Source organism: Sprattus sprattus, assembly GCF_963457725.1.
Source record: "Sprattus sprattus genome assembly, chromosome: 4".
NCBI lineage: Eukaryota > Metazoa > Chordata > Actinopteri > Clupeiformes > Clupeidae > Sprattus > Sprattus sprattus.
Genome location: NC_137923.1, coordinates 16,064,165 through 16,089,812, shown reverse-complemented (window position 1 = coordinate 16,089,812; position 25,648 = coordinate 16,064,165). Strand labels below are relative to the sequence as shown.

Genomic DNA, 25,648 nt, shown 5'->3' with positions numbered 1-25,648 from the left:
AAACTTCACGGAAAAGCTTGAGGATCCACCAGGGAAGGAAGAAATGCCTGGATTAAGTAGCCCCACATTGAGCACTACTTGTTAAGAAGTAGCTCAAGTCAGTCAGTTGAAGTCCAGTAGAAGGTTGAGCACTAAAGACAACAGGATATCAGTACCCATGCTATAGCGGAAGGAGGACTCGGCCCAATTGCACATAATGGTGGGCATCATGCAGCTGGCGAACAGCAAGGACAAACCAAGCAGACTAAGAAGGAAACATGCAGTGGACAGAAACCAAAGGTTAGATGGCCAGGGGCCTCTGGAGTTGAATCAAATCTGATTTTAAAAGAATTTTGGAAGGACTGAAGGGAACAGGCCTAAGTTCCACACTATCTGGAACCTGTAACTTTGTGGCTTCGGTTCAATTAACTGCCCTATGCAATTTACCATTTATAATGTTTTAATTCACTGCCCTATGTATTTACAGCTCAGTATAAATTAAAAACAAATGGGAGAGGTAATCTACAATTATGGCCCGGAAAGATATGGAGTGTGTTAGAAAGCTAGGAAGGGCCAGCAAGGTCCAGAGGACGGTTTGAAATAGAAAGGCTGAATCAGGAAAGGAGGCAGCTGGTGATGAACAGAGAGAAAGGTATTTGTGTACAGCAGGCAGAGGTAAAGAGTAGACTGGCTACGTTAAGGACCTCCTCAGATGGAAAATAAAGAAAAATGAACAAGCAAGTACTGCATTCTACAAGGATTCAAGTTTCAAGTTTATAAAATCTCCATTCAAAATGGGGAAAAGGGGAAGTTGCCAACGTAGCCTATGCCACAATGTTTTTTTTCCCCCCCAGCGGAATTTTTGTTGTGATTTGTTCAATCCTCGACGGCTAGTCTACTTTCGATTTTTCCTTGAGGCTATAAAATGACGCGCCTGCTTGTGCTTGTTTGCATCGTACCCTACACATGAGACACCGAAAAACCGAAGCCTTCGATCCAGTAAGAAGAATACATTTCAGCTTTTTGTTTTATTCTGGGCAGTTGTTGGGTCTTTAGCCTATTCAGGAATGTTTATTTAAATAGGCCTTATTGTGAGAAGAAAAAGGAAAAGCAATGACTTATTATGACTTATATTAGCGTCCGCTACAATCTAAATGTATACACATATAGATACATATTTATAATGATGATGATGATGATGAATGTGGTGGTAGTAATTATGAAACCATCATTAGGGTCACTGGTCTGTTTAACTTAACTTCAGGTGACCGACAGTAAAAAGACAAGGTTATTGACAGATGTTGGGTAGGTACAAGGCTCGATTGCGATTGGTCGTTTCCCTTGCATCCTGTACACGAGTTTTATTACTTACAATAGGTTTCTATTTTCCCAGGCTCGCTCTAGAGGGCAAAGATACTTGCAAGATGTTTCAAAGCGGAAGAATCTGCCGATACGGTAAGTTGCTATAATATAGTCTACTCATCGATCTCATTGTAAACCAGAGAGTTAGACTACCCTATACACTGTTTTACGATATAGTCTTATAAGCTGCATCTCGGGCGAAGATTATATATATCTAAACTTGGTTATGCACTTAGCAGCTTTCTTATATTACTAATATGGCCTTATTAAAAATATGCAGACGAATCTTCACATCCTATAGCCTACTGTACATGTAACGATGACTCTATTTTCCAAATTCTGACAGATTTTATAGGTTATAGGCTATCCATCTTTAACAAATCAAATCATTTTTAAAACTAGCAGTATCAAAGTAACACAATTGGCAGTAACACAAAGTAACACAACTGATACCCTGGCCTTATAAAATAATAATTAATTTTGATTTTTTTTTTTTTTTTACAAAGTTAAAAAACATTTCTCACAAGATCTCATATCGCAGTGGCAGTATTCTGTTTCAGGTTTAAGGATAGCTAGCTCAGCATTTTTACGACTAATTTATAGACTATTAGCTGAACAAAGTGTTAACATGCGATAATGCACGTCTCGAGAATAGTCTATGAATGTGCATGAGCACCAGTGAAGAAACAAAACTGAAAGGGACTGCTAGAATGGTGTCTGCCTAATTGAACCGCTAGTAAGATCCACAGTAGCGCTGTTGAGCGTAGCAATTACCTATCTCATATTTTCCAACTATGCGTATAGAGAATATCACCATTGTCATTATATCGATTTAATAATCAATGTATCAACATGCGATAGACTATATATTCCTGGACCTGCTGTGTTGTCAAAAAGTTGGCACCCAAAATCTTGATCAGGTCTGGATTTTCCGATAATGGTGTTTCTTTACGTTTTACAATGACTTGAAAGGTACACCTCGCCAAAATAATTCTGAGGATATTTTCCAGATTGGACTTAAACATTGTTTTCATGCTTTAGCCAGAGATCACTCAGTGGATTGCAAGCCGTCCAAAATGCAAAAGCAAGACTTAAAAATATAGCTGCAAGCAGCGATGGCGGTTTCCTCCTCCAGACATTGCGAACCAGGGAAAAATTTATTTTTGTGACAATTTGTCATTGTATAGAAAGATCCATGCTGCAGACTTGCCAATGGGATATTACATTTCAAATGCATTACTTTGAAGATCCTCAAGGGCCATGGCTTCAAGCTAAGAGTGAGAAGGGGTGTGTTCATCCCTACATTTCCTTAAATGTTGTGTGTGTGTGTGTGCTTGCGCGTGTCAAAGGAGCCTGTCCCCATAGACATGTATACGTAGACGCCGCCTCCACTGCTTCTCGGCGAAACGCGTCGCCGCCATATTGTTACAGGAGCTCTCTGACGTCAGAGGTCTGTCAAACGTGTCAAACAACCGCAAGTTGCCAGGAGCTGCGGTTTGTCTGGATACAAATCACGATAACCTTTTACATTTCGCAACCAATTTCATGGAGTATTCAAGGGTTTATGCTCTACGTGAAGTGTGTGAAAAAGATTTGCCTCTACATTACTTTGAATCTCGCTAGTTAAATCGCCAGTCATTCATGTGCATGGGTCTATGATAAACGCGCACCTGTCTTGCACAGCTCTTGCACTTTGAAAATACTGAGAAGATCTATAAACTATCGAAATAGTGCTTCTTTAGTTACTAGGTATTGACCATCATTAAGAGAAAGAGCATACATCAAATAGTGAGAAACTGGCAGTCAGTGTGTTTTTCATAGTTTAATAGTTCCTTTTCAAGTATGTGCATTAAGAAACCTTGAACAGTGCAATTGGCAATACACAGTTATTTCACAAATCAACATTACAAAAAAAGCTATATATTTCTATAGCAGTAAAAATATACACATCTCAATACATACACATCTCAATAGTTGAACTGTAATATAAATAACATAGCATATATATAATACAATATAATATAATGACTCAGTATAATGTGCAATGGAATAACATATGATATATATAATATGTGATACAATATAATATAATGTAATATATTTTAAGTATAGGTATATATTCATATTATATAATATATATACAGCCGCGGAAAAAATTAAGAGACCACTTCAAAATTATCAGTTTCTCTGGTTTTACTATTTATTGGTATGTGTTAAAGTAAAATGTACATTTTTGTTTTATTCTATAACCTACTGGCAACATTCCTACCAAATTTCAAATAAAAATATTGTCATTTAGATCATTTATTTGCAGAAAAATGACAATTGGTCAAAATAGCAAAAAAGATGCAGTGTCTTCAGATCTCGAATAATGCAAAGAAAACAAGCTCATATTCATTTTTGAACTACACAATACTAATGCTTTAACTTAGGAAGAGTTCAGTAATCAATATTTGGTGGAATAACCTTGATTTAAAATCACAACTTTCATGTGTCTTGGCATGCTCTCCACCAGTCTTTCACATAGCCGTTGGGTGACTTTATGCTACTCCTGGCGCAAGAATTCAAGCAACTCGGCTTCTTTTCATGGCTTGTGACCATCCATCTTCCTCTTGATCACATTTCAGAGGTTTTTTTATGGGATTCAGGTCTCGAAATTGGGCTGGCCATGACAGGGCCCTGATCTGGTGATACTCCATCCGCACCTTTACTGGCCTGGCTGTGTGGCATGGAGCATTGCCCTGCTGAAAAAAACACTTCTCAGAGTTGGGGAACATTGTCAGAGCAAAAGGAAGCAAGTTTTTCTTCCGGGACAACGTTGTACTTTGCCTGGCTGAGGTTTGTAAAAGACCATAAGGATTGAACCAAAGCGGACTGGAGGGTCTCCTAGTTCGTCTTCTCTGATGAGTCCAATTTTCAGCTTTGCCCAACACATGGTCGTCTGATGGTTAGACGGAGACCTGGAGAGGCCTACAAGCCACAGAGTCTTGCACCTACTGTGAAATTGGACTCATCAGAGAAGACGAACTAGGAGACCCTCCAGTCCGCTTTGGTTCAATCCTTATGGTCTTTTACAAACCTCAGCCAGGCAAAGTATAACGTTGTCCCGGAAGAAAAACTTGCTTCCTTTTGCTCTGACAATGTTCCCCAACTCTGAGAAGTGTTTTTTTCAGCAGGGCAATGCTCCATGCCACACAGCCAGGCCAGTAAAGGTGTGGATGGAGTATCACCAGATCAGGACCCTGTCATGGCCAGCCCAATTTCGAGACCTGAAACCCATAAAAAAACCTCTGAAATGTGATCAAGAGGAAGATGGATGGTCACAAGCCATGAAAAGAAGCCGAGCTGCTTGAATTCTTGCGCCAGGAGTAGCATAAAGTCACCCAACGGCTATGTGAAAGACTGGTGGAGAGCATGCCAAGACACATGAAAGTTGTGATTTTAAATCAAGGTTATTCCACCAAATATTGATTTCTGAACTCTTCCTAAGTTAAAGCATTAGTATTGTGTAGTTTAAAAATGAATATGAGCTTGTTTTCTTTGCATTATTCAAGATCTGAAGACACTGCATCTTTTTTGCTATTTTGACCAATTGTCATTTTTCTGCAAATAAATGATCTAAATGACAATATTTTTATTTGAAATTTGGTAGGAATGTTGCCAGTAGGTTATAGAATAAAACAAAAATGTACATTTTACTTTAACACATACCAATAAATAGTAAAACCAGAGAAACTGATCATTTTGAAGTGGTCTCTTAATTTTTTCCGCGGCTGTATATATATATATACAGCCGCGGAAAAAATTAAGAGACCACTTCAAAATTATCAGTTTCTCTGGTTTTACTATTTATTGGTATGTGTTAAAGTAAAATGTACATTTTAGTTTTATTCTATAACCTACTGGCAACATTCCTACCAAATTTCAAATAAAAATATTGTCATTTAGATCATTTATTTGCAGAAAAATGACAATTGGTCAAAATAGCAAAATTGATGCAGTGTCTTCAGATCTCGAATAATGCAAAGAAAACAAGCTCATATTCATTTTTAAACTACACAATACTAATGCTTACACTTAGGAAGAGTTCAGAAATCAATATTTGGTGGAATAATGTTGATTTAAAATCACAACTTTCATGTGTCTTGGCATGCTCTCCACCAGTCTTTCACATTGCCGTTGGGTGACTTTATGCTACTCCTGGCGCAAGAATTCAAGCAGCTCGGCTTCTTTTCATGGCTTGTGACCATCCATCTTCCTCTTGATCACATTTCAGAGGTTTTTTTATGGGTTTCAGGTCTCGAAATTGGGCTGGCCATGACAGGGTCCTGATCTGGTGATACTCCATCCACACCTTTACTGGCCTGGCTGTGTGGCATGGAGCATTGCCCTGCTGGAAAAAACACTTCTCAGAGTTGGGGAACATTGTCAGAGCAAAAGGAAGCAAGTTTTTCTTCCGGGACAACGTTGTACTTTGCCTGGCTGAGGTTTGTAAAAGACCATAAGGATTGAAAAAGCGGACTGCAGGTTCTTCTAAGTTCGTCTTCTCTGATGAGTCCGATTTCACAGTAGGTGCAAGACTCTCTGGCTTGTAGGCCTCTCCAGGTCTCCGTCTAACCATCAGACGACCATGTGTTGGGCAAAGCTGAAAATTGGACTCATCAGAGAAAACGAACTAGAAGACCCTCCAGTCTGCTTTTTTCAATCCTTATGGTCTTTTACAAACCTCAGCCAGGCAAAGTACAACGTTGTCCCGGAAGAAAAACTTGCTTCCTTTAGCTCTGACAATGTTCCCCAACTCTGAGAAATGTTTTTTCCAGCAGGGCAATGCTCCATGCCACACAGCCAGGCCAGTAAAGGTGTGGATGGAGTATTTCCAGATCAGGACCCTGTCATGGCCAGCCCAATTTCGAGACCTGAATCCCATCAAAAACCTCTGAAATGTGATCAAGAGGAAGATGGATGGTCACAAGCCATGAAAAGAAGCCGAGCTGCTTGAATTCTTGTTCCAGGAGTAGCATAAAGTCACCCAACGGCAATGTGAAAGACTGGTGGAGAGCATGCCAAGACACATGAAAGTTGTGATTTTAAATCAAGGTTTTTCCACCAAATATTGATTTCTGAACTCTTCCTAAGTGTAAGCATTAGTATTGTGTAGTTTAAAAATGAATATGAGCTTGTTTTCTTTGCATTATTCGAGATCTGAAGACACTGCATCTTTTTTGCTATTTTGACCAATTGTCATTTTTCTGCAAATAAATGATCTAAATGACAATATTTTTATTTGAAATTTGGTAGGAATGTTGCCAGTAGGTTATAGAATAAAACAAAAATCTACATTTTACTTTAACACATACCAATAAATAGTAAAACCAGAGAAACTGATAATTTTGAAGTGGTCTCTTAATTTTTTCCGCGGCTGTATATTTGTACATTTGTACAATTTGACATATACAATCATGCTCATAACATTTTCAGATCTATGCAGTGCAATTGACACAATATAGAATTTCACACAATATATGATATAATATAATAATTTAATCTAGGCTAGAACCCTTTAAAAAGTATCGTATTTTTTCGACTGTTGCCAGTCTGTAATTGCAGCGTGCTCAGTTTTGCAATGTGGTGCAGCCTGATTTTGTGGAATATGAATATATACCTATACTTAAAATATATTATATTATATTGTATCACATATTATATATATCATATATATGTTATTCCATTGCACATTATACTGAGTCATTAATTTCTTAATGCACAGTCATTCATTTCTTAATGCACATACTTGAAAAGGAACTATTAAACTATGAAAAACACACTGACTGCCAGTATTTCACTATTTGATGTATGCTCTTTCTCTTAATGATGGTCAATACGTAGTAACTAAAGAAGCACTATTTCGATAGTTTATAGAGCTTCTCAGTATTTTCAAAGTGCAAGAGCTGTGCAAGACAGGTGCGCGTTTATCATAGACCCATGCACATGAATGACTGGCGATTTAACTAGCGAGATTCAAAGTAATGTAGAGGCAAATCTTTTTCACACACTTCACGTAGAGCATAAACCCTTGAATACTCCATGAAATTGGTTGCGAAATGTAAAAGGTTATCGTGATTTGTATCCAGATAAACCGCAGCTCCTGGCAACTTGCGGTTGTTTAACACGTTTGACAGACCTCTGGCGTCAGAGCGCTCCTGTAACAATATGGCGGCGACGCGTTTCGCCGAGGCAACGGGCTGAAGCAGTGGAGGCGGCGTCTACGTATACATGTCTATGCCTGTCCCTGTCCCTGTCCCTCTGTGTGTGTGTGTGTGTGTGTGTGTGTGTGTGTGTGTGTGTGTGTGTGTGTGTGTGTGTGTGTGTGTGTGTGTGTGTGTGTGAGAGAGAATCTGGAGCACACACGCGCGCAAGACCAGAGGGGCAGGGGCAGAGAGGCAGACTTGAGAAACACCCTAGCAATAAGCCAAGCATGCGTATTTCAAATATTCACCAAAAATCTATTTTTCATCTTACAGTCAATTTTTTTTTCAGATTTGTGTTCTAAACATTCTCAAGTGTCTTCACATGAACTTGTGATTCAATCAGAGTATCACTTTTTGACCTGTTGATGTGTAAAGCATTGTTTTAGCGTTAACAATCTATCCAATTTGCTTTATAGCAATCATTTTTCAAGATATGAAGTTGCCTTTGCACATGGGAACATGTTGTAGTGTCTTCCAGTGACATATCAAGTTTGGTGTTGATTTGTCAAAGATTTGCCAAGATATGACCTCACTTCCTGTTTGGCGACTTTTCTGCTGAATTCGAGTGGCTGTACCGGACCAACGGTTGTGAGGATCAAAATTCTTTCCATACATTTTGTGAGGCTAGGTCTGAAGATCATCTCTGGTGATTTTGAAGAAGATTTGCCAAAAATTGTAGGAGGAGAAGGCTTTCAAAGGTTTTTGATAAAACCGGAAATAGCGGAAAATCTATATAATCGGAAATTGACGCCATAGGGTGTGTTGAATTCGTCTTAATCTAGGGAATCCAATGGTACCTCATTTTTGAAAATCGGTCATACGGTTCAAAAGTTGTGTGTGTTACAAAAGTCCAACTTTGACCTGTTGGTGGCGCTAGAGTGGTCTAATGAGAGCCATGAAAATTGGTGTGAATGAAGAAGGGACTGTCCTTAATGAGTGTGCCAAATTTCACAAAAAGTTACCATATGGTTCTAGGGGCTGCCATTGACTCCCATTGCAGCAACATAATAAGAAAGCCTACAATAACAATAGGTTACCTCCTACCGGAGGAAACCTAACAAGGACCAAGACATTCGATCATACCACACCTGTTTTAGTTACATTACACGGACTCCCCTTTATTATGGAATAGTCTCCCATCATATATCATTAGGTGCCTGCTTGCAAACCCCACTGCTCACGAAGGCAGCTTTGTTTTTACCCTGCTGCTCAGGTTCTGTGGTTGGGCAGCCAAGGTGTGTTTAGCAGTTCTGTGCTACAGCCAGCACGTGTTGTTCTGTGAAGGAAAACGTTTAAAGATCCTGGCTGTTACCAGCAAGGTGTGCGTTGTTGTATCCTGCTGCTTTATCTTTGGTTTGGCAGTTGTTATATTGGTTAGTTTGGTTGTTGAGTATGAGTACTTGTATGTGACAGCAAGTGGCCTGGCTGCTGTGGGAAGACCCCAACTAACACAAGGAATTCACCATCTTTTCCTACATCTAGTTGGTGCTCTTTTTAGTGCCTCTTAGTCCAGTCTGAGTGTGCTTTTAGATCAGTTTGAGGTTCAATAGTTTTAGTCAAGTCAATTCTTAATTTGAACTTGTTTTACCTTATTGGGGCTTTTATTTTGTTGATTATCTATTGTATGGTTGTATTTATTTATTTAATTTCTATTTTATCTTATTCTAACTTGCTACAAATAGAGTTGAGATGACTTGACTGACTAAAGTTGTTTACTTTCTCTAAGTTCCGCTTTAAGAGGCTGATCCATGTTTCTGGCATCGGTTATTGTCTTTCAGGTAGGTTTGAGTATGTGTGAGATGAGTTTGTTGGGCATGACTGAAATTAAAGCGCATGCTGATCATTACTATAAAATAATATTATGCAAGTCAAAATAAAAAAAGTTTTCAAATAAGGACAGCGGTTGTTACTCACTGCCTTCTGTACAGATGTTACTCATACATTTGTATTTGCAAGGGATTAACAATTAAAAGCTAATTAATTTATACCATACACCATATAAGTTTTCTCTTTTTATTTAATGAAGCACAAAGTGTAATGCAACCCATATCTTGGTCTTACACTTCAGTCAGTGCATACATCCAGACACTAACACAATCATTTAAGCTCTAAAATGTAAGTGTAACTAGGCGCTTAAGTTTGACATTCTTAAAAGTGCAAATCAAGTTATGGTTACTGAGGCAGAGAAAAAAAAACAATTGCACTCATTGATTAAGAGTCTTACTTACAATATGGAGTTGGTTTCCTAAAGCCTTGTTAACACTATGTTGTTCATAAATTATACCTACAAGATGTACCGCAACATTTCGAGGTGTCCTAAGCTTAGTATACCTTCACTAAGAGATACTTTTGTATCATATAGTCCACTCTCAGCTAGACCTGCACACAGTTTGCAGATAAAACAAACATGTTAGATCCAAAAAATGTTGTGCTAGTGTCTGGATGCATTGCATTTACAAGTATTTCTTATTGATGTTCTTTCTATAATGATCACCTGCGCTCCAATCTAACTTGTGTCCATCATACTCTTGCACATGCTTAAACCTACGTGAATGACAATAATTCATTCACATGGAATAAACCTCTTAAGGTATACTTAGGAAGGTTTCTCTTATGGGAACTCTAAGCTTGGGAAATGTGCATAAGTAAAACAACTTTAGTAAGGTATACCTCTCAAGTCTTTGTCAAACACTGAGAGACACCGTTCCTGGGAATGCCACCCCAGATCATTCAGATGTTCCTTTGAAGAGAAAGATTCTCATTTATTATGTCACTAATGACAGCATACAGTATATGTCTCTGTGTAGGATGTTTTATTCAAGTACATTTACAATGTTATTGTGTATTTAGCCTTTATGTAATTGAGTAACTGCAGGGTAGTATCTAGGTTGCTCTGACTTCCTTGGGCAACAGTTGTTCCTGGGACTACAATTATTTTGTTGCATCAGGGACAATTTCATTGGAATGCAGCTGTGTAACAATTCACCAGTTTCTGACACAAATTTTAGTTTTGAGTAAGAAGGCACATGTAAATGACGTCACTGACTCAAGCTTAACAACGATTGGCTGCAGTACTTCATGTCCCAGGAACAACTGTCAGCCAAGGAAATCAGGGCGAGCATAGCACCTATGTCCAGGTTGTTTTTCTGTCTAAATAAAACATGAATCATATTTCAAGTCATTGTTAATCTATTCAATTGGTCTACTGCAGTTGCACTAATCGTCCTTCTCGGCATCAATGGAGACGCTGAGGATCTCTTCCACTGTCTGAGTGACCCTGATTATGATGAGCTGTTGGCCATTACAAAGCATGGCCTGCCCCCCACTCAGACCCCTCGCCACGTGGCTGTAATCGGAGCAGGTGTGGCTGGACTGACTGCAGCAAAATTTTTGGAGGATGCTGGACATAAGGTTTCCAGTTTTCTACAACTCATCCCTCATGAATAATGAATGTCTGCAGCGCTGCCTTCCATATGCATTAATGTATTTAAATATAAAACCAAAAATATTCCCTCATTGAAAGAGCATCTGTGTTGCTTTTGGTATTGCTGCTGTCTATATATCTAGGTGACACTCATTGAGGCAAGTCATCGTATAGGTGGAAGAGTGGAGACTTACAGGAATGACAGTGAGGGCTGGTATGCAGAGATGGGGGCCATGAGGATCCCAAGCATGCACAAGTGAGCTGCGATAACTTTCAACTGTAATAGTGGTAATAGCACAGCATTTTCTGGTCCAACTTGGTTCATGACAGTCCAAAATGACCATAAAATGCAATTTGTTCCACAGAATCCTAATGGCACTTGTGGAAAAATGGAGCCTACCACTGAACAGGTTTATTGAAGAGGACATAAACACATTTTATTTTGTTAATGGGCTGCTTAAAAGAACCTACAAAGTGCTCCACAACCCCGATGTGCTAATGTACCCTGTAGATCAGAGTGAGTGTGGAAAATCAGCTGAAGAACTCTTCACTCTGGCAATACAGAAGGTCAGTTTAGATTACCTTGGGAACTTACATAAATGGTATTCATTTTCTCATCCAATTTCAAAATGCAGAATGCTTGAAACAATAAATGGTCGACATATGTATGGAACTGTATTATATTGTATTTCTCCTTACAGATTAAAGATGAAGTGAAAAGAAAAGGTTGCAAAGCAACACTGGAGAAATATGACTCATTTTCTGTAAAGGTACGCCTCCATAGCCACAGACCCCTTCATGTAATAAATCACAAAGGCATGAGGGTTAACACAGATGGACCCTTTCAAAGTAAATTAATTTAATGTTGTTGCCAAAGTTTCAATGTATCTTGCTGTAAAAATGTGAAGCATTAAGTTTCCCCCTGAGACAGAAGAAGCCTGACAGATGAAAATATCAATTTTTCAGGAATACCTGGTGAAAGAAACTAACCTGAGCCGTGGAGCTCTGCGCATGATCGGAGACATCCTCGATGAGAGCAGCTTTTTCTATACGGCTCTGATAGAGGCGCTGTACCTGCAGTCTGATATACAAGCTAAGATTGAGTGAGAATTTAATTTAATGTGAATTTTTCCATTTATTCAAAACAAATGTTACTTTTAATCAAACTGTTATTGACTAATAGAAATACTGTGCTGAACACATCTCAGATAAAAGCGATCTATCTCTTTTGCAGGTTTTACGAATTTCTTGGTGGTTTTGACACATTCACCAATGCATTTTATGACGTTCTCAACTGCCCAATTCTTCTTAACTCCAAGGTCAAACGCATAACCCAATCAGGCAGTCGTGTCATGGTGCACTATCAAGACGGGCGCTTCCCCTCTTCTCTGTCCCATATCACTGTCGATTATGTCCTTGTCACTGCTACGGCTAAGGCCACTGTGTTCATAGAGTTTGAGCCTCGTCTGTCAGCCATTAAGATGGAGGCACTGCGCTCCGTGCACTACTCTGCCTCCACCAAGGTGGTGCTCAGCTTCAGTGAGAAGTTCTGGGAAAAGGACGGCATCAAAGGTGGAAGGACGGTGACGGACCGGCCCTCTCGCTTCATCTACTACCCCAGCCATGGGTTCTCTGGGAGGGGTGGGGCTTTGCTGGCGTCCTACACCTACTCCGATGACGCCGCTCTCTTCAATGGGGTTAGGGATGACGACCTGATGCTGCTGATGCTTGATGACTTGGTCAAGATCCACGGGGAGGGCATCCGGCGCTTGTGGACAGGGGGTGTGGTGAAGAAGTGGGATCTGGATCCATACAGCTTGGGGGCCTTTGCCATCTTCACGCCCTATCAGAAAACAGACTACGCCTCCGCTTTGTTTCAGAGCGAGAACCGAATTCACTTTGCAGGCGAGCACACGGCTCTGCCTCATGGGTGGATTGAGACATCAATTAAGTCTGCCCTCAGGGCTGCTAAAAACATTAATATGCTCGCTGTGAAAGGGACATGATCCACTGATGCTCGCTGTGAAAGGGACATGATCCACTGCAGGGTCATTGAGTGGTGCTGCCCAGAGGGGTTGCTGGAATGACCTGTAATGGTGTAGTTTTGGTAGTTTTGATTTGTGATGATTGGAAGATTTGGTCATTGAAACTTTGATACTCCATTTGTGCCTTTGGTGTCTGTGGAATGGTTGGCCAGACGTCGCCAAAATCTTAGAGATCTCAAAAGATGATTTATGTCCAATCACTGTGCCGAAGAAGTTCAGCATTTGGAGGTGAAATAAGTGGTTGGGTGGCAAATGCTAATGATGCGCTGGGCTTGTGTGTTTTTCCCAGACAGTGGGCTATAAATCTCACCTCATTTTTTAAGATTAAATAAATAATGAGCAGCATGGCTTTTCTACGGTTATGTATCAGAGATGTTATTACATCCAATGTCTTGTGTATTTAACTGTCTGTGTAGGACAGGCCTTATTGTAAGTTTTGTGATAATTATGTTATTGCGGTCTGCAAACTAACTTTGCATTCTGTGAGACACCAAAGCACAAATCAGAATGAACTGAAATGCTCCAAGAACACCAATTGTAAGTATTGAAAATAAAATATTTCATAAGAAATATCTGTGATATATACTTGATATGAATGATATGGTATATAGGTCTTTGCATTCTCACCATGTGATCATCTGACATTGTGGTTTAATCTGCAGAAGCACCCCCTCTATTCTCATGTATGACAAATTAACCAGTCTACTGTGGTGGCAACAGTGGATCTTCCCAGGCTTGTCCGAGTGAACTGAGTTTAAGTTGTGCCATGAGAAACGAAGTGACAATACAGTATAATAGTAGTTCATATTTACAAAGAATATTTAACATTAACATTTTAGGTATAAGCCTACTGACATCATAATAAAGCCTACCAAAAGCATAGTCAAAATGCTTGACATTTAATTTTTTAATGATGTGATGGATACAAAATGGTGCTGACACTGAGGGTGTTCTTCCACAAGTATTAATTGTAGGATTCTCTCAACAACCAATGTCGTTGCTCACTGTGTCACAGGTATGCTAGTTTAGGACAATGCATGTTGTCTCCTTGTTAGTCCTCCACATTTAAAGCAGCAATAAGGAGTTCTGTTCCAAAACTAGTAAGCTAACTACCTAAAAGGCATGCAAAAACTTTGCAAACACCACCAACAGCCCAGTTGACACTGATATAAACTTGCCAACACACTCACTCGTGTCTCTTGGCAGTATAGCTGGCAATGTCATGTGTGTGAAAGCTTTTCTTCCATTTTTGCAGGGGGTTCCAGTCGTTACACAGAACAACATAGGGCATATCCTTGATGGCTAGTGGGGCAAACAGAGGTGTTTATCTGTCTTTCACATTCACCATATGCTATCAAAATGAATTTAAGGATGGTACCATAAGTAGTTCCTATAAAACCATACCTCAAAAAGTGTCCAATTGTTGCATAGTGTTACTTTAAGCACAAAAGTCATATAAGCAAATCCTTAACTTAGACTTAGACTTAAACTTAGAGACTGGTTTAAATCAAGAATTTGGTACAAACAATACAATACCCCCCCCCCCCCCCTTTATCCGCCATACAGTTTTGTAATTATTGTAGTTATTAATTGCCATTTTTTACTTAACATTACTCTTTGTTTTGCTAGTTAATTGTTATTTGTTTCTCAATAGATTGTGGATTGAATTCAAAGACTGACAAAGTTTATATTCTAACAAAGACTAACAAAAAAATGGATTTTGCATACTAAATCACAATGGTGCAAACTTGTAGAGTAGAGTAGATCCATCGCAGTGAATGAGACACATCACAAACAAAGTTTTGTTGGGCATCAAGCTGATCATGTGTCTTTGGACCAGTTTTTCTATGTGAATGTGACCCAAGAATGTATTTATATTCTAACAAGACTAACAAAAAAGCATTTTACATATTGTACATACAATGGTGTAACAAAATGGTTGTAGATTAATCACAATGAATAAGACACATCACTTAGCTTTGTTTGGCATCAAGCTGAGCATGTATCTTAGGACTTTAACCAGGTTGTCTATGTAAATGTGAACCAACTTGGGTTTAGTCTGCAGCCACCCTCTCTCCTGTTTGCAAGCCTGACCACACAGCTCAGCAGAAGATGCATCATAAGACCACACAGGCCTCATGGCATCAACTCCAAATGACTTCCTCCGAGGTCATCAGAGTAATGTGATACAGATATACTCATTAATAGATGGGGTGGCAGTGTGGATTCACAAAATCTACACTGTATCTAACCACATGAGGCAGTAGAAGTAAATAGGAGCGTGTGTTTTTTTTTTTTAAAGGTTAAGGTCAGACACCCCTTGATTTCACACAATAAAAGTTTGAGCTTTTGCAATATTTTACTTTAGTTTCTCGAGATTCCTACTTATTTAGAGGTAAACACCAGGTATTTTTTAAACTGGGCCCTTTTTCCCGTCTCTTTTGGTCCAAAAGAGTCTGACAACATAGACAAACCAAATACTTCTGGGTTTTATATAGGAGAGGTAGAGGGAATCATTGCCAAATTCAGTAAAATGAATACTTTGGTTTTTGGTTCCTGTAAACACAGTAACCTGCGTTTGAGTCAGTGGATATTCTTCAAACATTAATGTGGGACATGCAGTACTGTCTTTTACCACTAGAGAGCACTAGTAGCGTGTTCATTACTGTTCCGGTTTCAATTACTGAATACTGTAATGTCCTTCAGATCAATTAAAGCAGCAATACGGAGTTCTGTTCCAAAACCAGTAACTAACTTCCGAAAAAGGCATGCGAAAACCTTGCTAACACAACCTTGCAACAGTCCAACTGACACTGAAAAAAGCTTGCCAACACACTAACTTGTGTATTTTGGTAGTTTAGCTGGCAATGTCATGCGTGAGAGATTTTCTTCTATTTTTGCAGGGTGTACCAGCCTGTTACACAAAACGACATAGGGCATATCCTGAATGGCTAGTGGGGAAGACACATGTGTTTATCTGTCCTTCACATGACCATATGCTATCAAAATATATTTTAGGATGATACCAAAACGACTTGCCTATAAAGCCATATCTCAAAAAATGTCAAATTATTGCCTAGTGTTACTTTAACAATTGTGAAAATATGCAAAAACAACCATTATGGCCCTTGTGCTAGAAAAAAAGCATTTTACAGCACATACATTTCCAAATTATGATGTCACATCTTTAACTGTTCAACTCGAAACTGTCTGATGCACTTTTTATTGTCCCCCCATTCCTCTTTGATGGCTGATAACCTTATTATGGGATGTGGGGTGACATTAATGCAGCATCCCAGTCTCTTATAGTTGTTCCTCTCCTGCAGGCTTAACCAACGATCACTCATGCGGCATGGAAATATGGGCTTGTCGGCTGACTATATGTTATGAAGTCTGCTTTGCAAAGGTGTGTATAGTCAGCCTACACTGACACAGGTTGTGAGTCTACTTACAGTCATGTGATTGTACCTTGTCACGCACATAAAGCAAAACCTTCATACACATTGGCCCACTTCATAATTTCTTTTCTATAATTCTTAGCTATTGTTCCGTAAACTCAATACATTTTGGCTGGAGTTCAGCATTGTTATGGGTCAGATCATCATCCAGAAGATCAAATGTCACCTTTCAGTAACTGTTATACGTGAGTTTGGATGAAAAATGTTGCTAAAAAAACCACGGATAAATGATTAGCAGAGTACCCTTAATTGGACTACTTTGCACTCCCTGGACTCTTTCTATAAGACATAAAATTCCACTCATCACATTTCAACAGTCTCTCATAAGCCTTTCAGTGTGTAGGCAGATTCATTGGTATACTTGTTACCATCAATCTCAGCTGTTTTCTCACATTCAACCACCACTAGGCACAATGGTAAATCAAGTCCATTCTCTTTAACATAACAACCGCAACCTTTCACCATAACCTAACTTTAACCTGGAACTGACTTTAAAACTGCAACAAAAATGTAGTTGAGAAGTTGGGTTATAGCCCATTATGCTAATTACTACCCCACAACTACAAACCATCACCTGCCTGGCTTCCTGTCGCTGTGCTGGGTGCTTCTACTGAACTTTTCAGCTTGGCTTCTAGACCCTTTCATCTTTATCTCCTTTGCTGCCCACATACTTCTGTGGCTGAGTGAACTGTGTGTCAGACTGAGAGGGGGAGGCATGACCGAGGCATGACCATAACCTATGTATTGGACTGTGCTTTTAAGTGCAAGAGACAAAATGAAGATACCACATACCAGACAGAATTTAGGGTTTCGTATAGGGTTTCAGTTCTGTTTTCTTCTGAGCACACTGCTGGACACATCCCATTTATTCCGACTGAGTGTCAACAATTATAAAACCAGCCCGATCTGTGTGGAGCTAAAACAGACCCGAATCAGAGACAGATAGAAAAATGACTTTCTCTTCTTCTTTTCACCATCCCCATATGTCCAGCCATATGTACTGCCCTCTTTCTGTTTCTTTATCATTATATAAGACTTAGTGTGTATGACTTTTGAGGTTAAAACCCCTGTGATGCACACAGACTGGCATCCTTGATATGTCACAAGGCTTCTTTAAGCAAAACACTATCGGCATGAAAATGCAGTCAGATAGCTCACCTTAACTGTTAAGATTTGGCTATGGGTGATGATTAGAGTAACATACAAGTGTAAAATGGTAGTAAAATCATAGTATGCAGCTATTGATATGTCACTCTACTAATCAGTAAAGGGAGTTTGTTTGTATTTTTCATTTGTCTATTTATCACTTTAAGACAGTCACTTTACCATCTGGAGGTGAAAATTGGTTTTACCCTCCTCCCTCAAAGATATTTTATTGTTTGATCCATTTTGTTTATTTACTATTCATAAATAAAATGTTTACAATTCTATTTAATTTTATCTAAGGTATATTGGCCAATACTTTTTAAGTATTTACTATTCATAAATAAAATGTTTACAATTCTTTTTAATTTTATCTGAGGTGTATTGGCCAATCATTTTTAAGTTGTTAAGTTGTGCTGGTATAATAAACCTCAGGGATATTCAATCTGTAATGGAGCCACAAGCTTTTACACATACATAATAGGGACCTCATTAATTACAAGATAAGAACATATATCTAGAATGGGGGGAAACGTTGTTTACTGCATAGCTTTATTGTAAATGTAGTATTTCCACAGTGGAGGCACCACACAACTCAATCCATCACATTTACTTACTTCTCAGTGTTATTGCTATTTCAGCTTTCTTTATTATGCTGGGCGGAGCCTTCCAGTGAGAAAAGAGTTACACGAGGCGATTATCCCACGTTTTGGGATGTATGCAAATGGAGTTGGTGGTAAACTTGGGAAGAACACAGTAAAGAAGATGGTGGCTTCATATAAAAATAGATCTCTTATTTATTTACATGGAGGATTTTCTACATCAACTCCAAACAAGTGCACACAAAATGAACACAAATAAATCAAAGACACACAAAGGCCCAATCCCATTTCTAATCTCCACCCCTACCCCTACCCCTACCCCTTGGCCCTCGCCTTTTCAAACGGAGCAATAACGTAGGTGAAGGCGTAGGGCTTGAAACGCTAGCCCTACGAACTGGGATATCCCTTCAACAATTACGTACGTCATCAGTACGCTGCCTCAGCTGTTACATAACCGGAGAGCGACAGCTGTCACTCACCAGACATAAACAAACATGGCGCCTGCAGCTGTTGTTACACAATGCAACATTTCATCAAACAAGTTTTAAAACCATGAATTACAAAGGAAATACTTACATTTGTGTGATGCTTTTCCTGCTGTTTCCGACATTTTTAAAAGGACTCGCGCGATGTTTCTTCTTTAATGATCACGGGTTTGCAATGCATTGGGGGAAATAGGTCTCACCCCTCCGTTTGAAGTGTGCCTTTGGAAAATCTCCGTTTGGAGGGGTGGAAAGCCCTTCCCCCACCCCTACCTTTCTGTCTTAACATGAATTGGGATAGCCCTACCCCTACACGTGAACGCGCAAAACGGAGGGAAGGGGAAAGGCGTAGGGCTAAGGGGTGTAATGGGATTCAGCCAAAGTACTCAAGGTACTTACAAACACTAGGCACACTAGGCACAATCTCTGGAACATTCCAGGCACATTAAAAAGCACGAAAACTAGGCAACAAAACTAGGCAACAAAAACTAGGCACAGTGTACACACATCTAAACGACGTATACCAAATTCTAACTTTTTTCCTCACATCACGTACAGTAAGTCCTTCTTTAAATTCACATGCCTCTCTTTCAGTGCTTCTCTCCTGCTAAGAATGAGGCTCCCTTTAAAGGCACCCAGTGCAACTTTATGTAAACATTCAATGAAAAATAAACATTCAATTTCTAGTCTTTTTTACACGTAGTAAGTTTCAATAACTCCATACCGTTACATATCGACATTCAAGGAGCAAAGATGAGACGTCGTTGTGTGGTGAGAACTGATAGAAAATCGTAAACAACAACAATCACCGGTGGGGAGAAGCCATTTTTCCATTGACTGGAAGCCTGCTTTATTTATTGCAGGTTAAAAAAAATAAAGAAAATGGCGGCGATTGTTGTTGTTATCGATTTTCTATCAGTTCTCACCACACAACGACGTCTCATCTTTGCTGCTTGAATGTCGGTATGTAATGGTATGGAGTTATTGAAACTTACTACGTGTAAAAAAGACTAGAAATTGAATGTTTATTTTTAAGCCTCGAAAGTTGCACTGGGTGCCTTTAAATAGGCTGCCCAGGGGACTAAATTGGTTCAATTATTCCCAATTGGACCCATCCATTGAAGTGGGGGAGCCCGGACCCTACCTTTGTAGTGGGGGAGACCTAGTCCCTGGCAGGGCAACATGCGTGAAATGCCTTTTTTTTGTGCCAAGGGGGATTGCACTTTCTCACACTCTCCCATTAAACTCCTCCCCTTCCACACAAAACAGAGACAATGTTGACATAGAAAAGTGCTGACATCGAAAAAAGACTTGCATCATTGAAAATAAACCCGCACTGAAAAAGGCTGACATGAAGAAACAAGGAAGAGATTGTCATTGAAAAAGCACATCAGAATTAACAAACTAACAATCCAAACATATTTTCAGTGCCCAAAGTTACTGTATGTTCAATACAAGTGTTTTAATGCCAATGTGGTACTTTTCATTTTTTTTTTTATCAAAGGCAATTTTGTTTTTCTCAATGCCGAACTTTAATTCTCCATATATCTCCCTCATGAGGTTGGCATTTGTAACAACTGGTTGCTCACGGCTCAATTAACAGAGAGCGGCTACACAGTATCTAGGTATTGTATCTGGACTAGTTCAGAAGAATATAGGTAGGACTCAAGGAGGTAAATGAATGTGATACCACAAGTTTTAAATTTAAGCTTGAAATTAATTATGACATTTATTAATACGGTTCAATGAATATAAATACACAATGTATGATATAAATAACAATAAATAAAATAAATAGAGTGTAACAAATAACTGTGCAAAGTGCAGCGCAATAAATAACAATATAAGATCACAGAAACCTACCTCTTATTTGGGTGCACCCTTATATAACTAAATTAAACATGTTATTATCATTACACAATTCATTCATAAAGCGAATTCGATTAAAACCATTCAGCATTTAAAGGTAACTTCAGAGTTCCGTTCAATTCATGTAAGTGTTCAAAGTACATTCAAAACATTCAATATTTCAGTTCAATTCATGTACGTGTTCAAAGTACATTAAAAACATTCAATATTTCAATTCAGTTCATCTGTTCAGTTCAAGTGTTTCAAAGTGTTCCAGTTCATTTCCTTGTATAGTAAATTAAACATCAAATGTTAAAAAGTTTGCAAGTCATAGTCAGTCAAAGTCACGTCCTACCACTGGGAAGTGATGGGGTAAACAAGGTTCAATGGTTCCGATCCAGGGAAGCTCGCCATCAATTTCAGTCAATCTTAGTAGAAAAACCTGACCTGTAAATGTACAGGCCAGAACAACAAATATACCATGAAAATCAACAAATGAATAAAACAACAAGTTCGTATGATTTGCTAAACTAGCTTAGCTTACTAACGGTCAAACTACTCACCGAAGCCAGAATTCGAAATCGGTTATATAATAATAATAATAATACATTTTATTTATATGGCGCCTTTCAAGAGACCCAAGGTCGCCTTACAACATTGAAAACATTAAAAATACATTGAATTATAAAAATACATTGAAAAAAATACATTGAATTATAAAAAAAATACATTGAATTATACATTATACGGCAACAACTTTACAGGTTATAGGCCTGCTTAAACAGGTGCGTTTTGATTAGTTTTTTAAAAAGAGCGATTGAGTAAGGGTCAATGTTCCTGATGTCAGGGGGAAGGGAGTTCCAGAGGTGAGGGGCAGAGCGGCTGAAGGCTCTGGATCCCATGGTGGACAGATGGGCTTGGTGGACGGTCAGGGTGATGGAGGAAGCAGACCTGAGAGACCGGGTAGGGACATTGATGTGGAGGAGGTCAGAGAGGTATGGAGGGGCGAGGTTATGGATTGCCTTAAATGTGTGGAGGAGGATTTTGAAATGTATGCGGTGTTCAATGGGAAGCCAGTGGAGTTGATGCAGAACGGGGGTGATGTGATTGATGGATGGCGTCCTAGTGACGATACGGGCAGCAGCATTTTGTACCAGTTGGAGTTTATGGAGAAGTTTGTGTGGGAGACCAAAGAGAAGGGAATTGCAGTAGTCCAGGCGGGAAGTGACAAGGGAGTGAACCAGGATTGCGGCGGTGTTGGGAGTGAGTGAGGGGCGGAGGCGGTTGATATTGCGGATGTGAAAGTAGGCAGATCGAATGGTGTTGTTGATGTGGGTATGGAATGATAGGGTGCTGTCGAGGACAACACCCAGGCTTTTAACCTGAGGAGAGGGGGTAACCAAGGAGTTATCTATGGTGAGGGTGAAACTGGGGTGTTTGGTGAGGGTGTGTTTGGAGCCAATGAGGACTGCCTCAGTTTTTTCACTGTTAAGCTTCAGGAAATTTGAAGGAAACCAGGATTTGATTTCCTGTAAACAGGCACAGAGGGAGGAGGGTGGGAAGGTGGAAGTGGGTTTGGTGGAAACGTAGAGCTGGGTGTCATCCGCATAACAGTGGAAATGAATATTGTATTTACGGAAAATCAGTCCAAGTGGGAGGAGGTATATGATGAATAGGATAGGGCCAAGGACAGAGCCCTGGGGAACACCAGTGGAGAGGGGGGATGGGTGGGATGAGAAGGATTTTAACTGGATGAATTGAGTACGTCCAGAGAGATATGAGTGGAACCAGTCCAGGGGTGTGTGAGTTATGCCAATGGAGGCTAGCCTGTCAAGGAGGGTGGAGTGGGATATGGTGTCAAAAGCTGCGCTCAGGTCGAGGAGGATGAGGATGGATAATAGTCCAGAGTCAGCTGCCATCAGGAGGTCATTAGTCATTTTGATGAGGGCCGTTTCTGTGCTGTGGCGGGGGCGAAAACCAGATTGGAATTGTTCATAGAGGTTATTGTTGGAGAGATGGGCATGGACCTGTGATGCCACTACCTTTTCCAGGATTTTTGAGAGAAATGGCAGTTTGGAGATGGGACGAAGGTTATTGAAGTTGTTGGGGTCTAAACCAGGCTTTTTTAGCGTGGGTGTCACTGCAGCAGATTTAAGAGAGGATGGGACTGAACCAGAGGTCATGGAAGAATGGATAATGGCAGTTATCAGGGGCAGTAGAGAGGGGAGGGAGGCTATAACCAGGGAGGATGGCAGTGGGTCGAGTTGACAGGTGGATGATTTGGATTTCCGGATGGCATCTGATAACTCAGCGGCAGAGGGGAGTTGGAAGCATGAAAGTGGTACAGAGATGGGGGAGTGGAGAATTAGAGGGGGTGGACAACTAGACATGTGAGGGGTTAGTTGCTGGTGGATGGTGGCTATTTATATATATATATTACCGTTGGGTTGTATATACAGATTATAATTTGATGTTCCCGTTATCTATGATCATAATAACATCTGCATTAGTGTTTAATTATTTATTTATTTTTATCTTATCGTCTTATCGTACATATATTTATAGTTAGCTTATTACCTTATATTCATTCGGTGAGATTTAATCTCCGGTCAGGTTTAGGTCTTCTTTTAAGCACTACGTGTAATAAATAATGAAACGTATTATGGTCTATCGTTAACATACTCAATCATTTAAATTTAAATGTTCATAACACTAATTTACCTGTTTTTTCTTCTTATCCAATTTTCTCCTTTAGTTTCCTCTGATAGTTTCCAACTTGTTGTTGTCTGAATGATCAACTGCCTGTTTAGATTTAACCAGGTTGCTAGAGTAACGGAGCGAGCACAGCTCCTATTGGTGGTCACTAAACTAAACTAAACTATGGTTTGTAAACTGGGTTACACATTGGTGTTTGCTTGAGTTGTATGAATTGGATAGGGGCATATGGTTGAAAGGCCTGGGAGTGGCATATCCTGTCTCCAAAACAGTGAACATCCTTCTCTCAAAATAAGCTTTCTTCTTAGAGTTCTGTCAACACTGCCATGTTTACATAGGCAGGTGATCTGACACAAGGCACATAGGTGGCAATGCATGACAGTGCATGATGTAGAGGTCAAAAGGGTTCATATTTATATGTCTATGTTATCATGTCTTAGACCAATAGAACCCCCACTGACTTTAGTAGGCTGAAACCACAGAGGATATAGAAAAGGATAAATGTATTTCAAATCTTTATGGATTTATATCATGATAAATGTGTACAAATTGTATACTGTGTGTTGATATATTATATCAATTGAAACTGACCATCAGTGATTGTAAGTACAGTATGTATACGTGCTTAGTGAATTAATGTATTATATTATTTTTTTTATATTTTTGCAAGGAATATATTAAAGGCCTTCTGACAATAACCGTAGCAGTTCCTAGTCATCTCCTTTATGACCTTGTTGTCTTTATCCTCTCCACTCCACTGAGTAGTATCCTTTTGATTCGCACTCCATTAGAGCCCCATTACATGAGAATTGATATTTTTAGCTACGGAGCTCCCCCGAAAGTTGCCGAGTGTACCTCACTTTTATACCACTGTCTGTATACACATCACGCCTTGACAAATAGTAAAATGAATAGTAATTTACAGTCTTTTGCTTCCGCAGTTTAACCTCTGCTCTGTGTTTGTGTGTATAGATGGTGTGTGCATATGCATGTGTGTGTGGAGAGGTGGGGCATCTGACAACAGACAATGGACAGTGGATTGTTGACAAGCTGAAGGATTTAGAAACAGCAAAGACAACGGCAGAAGCTAAAGAGGCATGTAGACAGACACAAATATTAGCAGAACTAGAGAAAGGTAAACCACCGACTGTACAGTAGAATCTCCAACACCAATCTGCGCTCTTTTAAGGCCGTAACTCATCAGTTGTTTCTCTCACCTGTAGTGTCTTACAGAAACTGTCATTTAAAAAAGATTTGTTTATAGTTTTATATTGATTGATTGAACATTATTCCATTTGTATCTCTCCCCCTCTCTTTCCCACTGCTGTTCACATTGTTTTGGGTTTTTGTCTGATTCCATCCAGCATGTCAGGTATTGATACAACAATACAATGTATCTAGTAACACTTTAGTTTGACTTAAAATCAAATGCAGTAAGTCCATGAAAAAATATCTAAACCATGTGTAAAATGTAGGCTGCCCACCCAGACTCAATTTCTGCTCTGTCATCTGATGCCTCTCACCAGTGGAACTGGATCACGAAGGCTAGGGCAAACTGTGCAACACCCAGATCAAGAAGCCTACATGACCCTCCTACTTGTCCAAATTAGGTTTCTAAATAATATATAATAAAATAATAAATAATAAAATATTATTTTAAATGATATGAAAGATATGGGTGAGTTTCAGGACAACGCTTATTGCATTTTGAAACATTCATTGTGTTAACAATCACTAAAACTGGATTGGAACTAATCCTTTGTTGTGGGATCCAAGGAGAATGAATATACTTATATATTTTGTAATACCATTCACTCATTGGATCCCACAACAAATGATCAGTTCCAATCCAGTTTTAGTGATTGTTAACACAATGAATGTGTCAAAATACAATAAGCGTTGTCCTGAAACTCACCCATTTATGTGAAAGAATTAAGGGCAGTTTGTGTCAGCTTTAACACATCCCTTCAAAGAATGTATAATAGTTATAGTAGTACAATAACATCTCAAGAAACATACAGTAGATTCACAAACTTTTTATTTACTGTAAATATAAAGTACTTTACTGACAAAACGGTGACCAGTAATGTATTGTAAACTTACAAGAATACAGTAAAGAACTGTACATGTATTTCTCGTAATATGCTTTTACTTTGAAATGAAGTACGGAACAGTAAAAAATACAATACTTTGCTGGTGAAGCTGCTGCTGTTGTAAAATTACAGTGTAAAGTTTTACAATGTATGTTATAAATAAAATAAGGTACAATCAATAATAATGAAATAGGGTTAGGGTTAAGTACAAAACGTTAATCTCATGTCACAACACCTGAGTATATAGTC

General features: G+C 39.2%; 1 protein-coding gene across 1 annotated transcript; it reads left to right on the top strand.

Annotated features, from left to right (window-relative positions):
- Positions 1-1,403: 1,403 nt before the first annotated feature.
- LOC308363551 (L-amino-acid oxidase-like) lies at positions 1,404-13,019 on the top strand (the record flags this gene model as incomplete). Its single annotated transcript, XM_080836355.1, has 7 exons — positions 1,404-1,434; positions 10,801-11,000; positions 11,157-11,269; positions 11,379-11,580; positions 11,715-11,783; positions 11,980-12,116; positions 12,248-13,019. 7 exons carry the CDS (start codon positions 1,404-1,406, stop codon positions 13,017-13,019), a joined length of 1,524 nt encoding a protein of 507 aa, XP_080692481.1.
- Between the last annotated feature and the right edge of the window lie 12,629 nt (positions 13,020-25,648).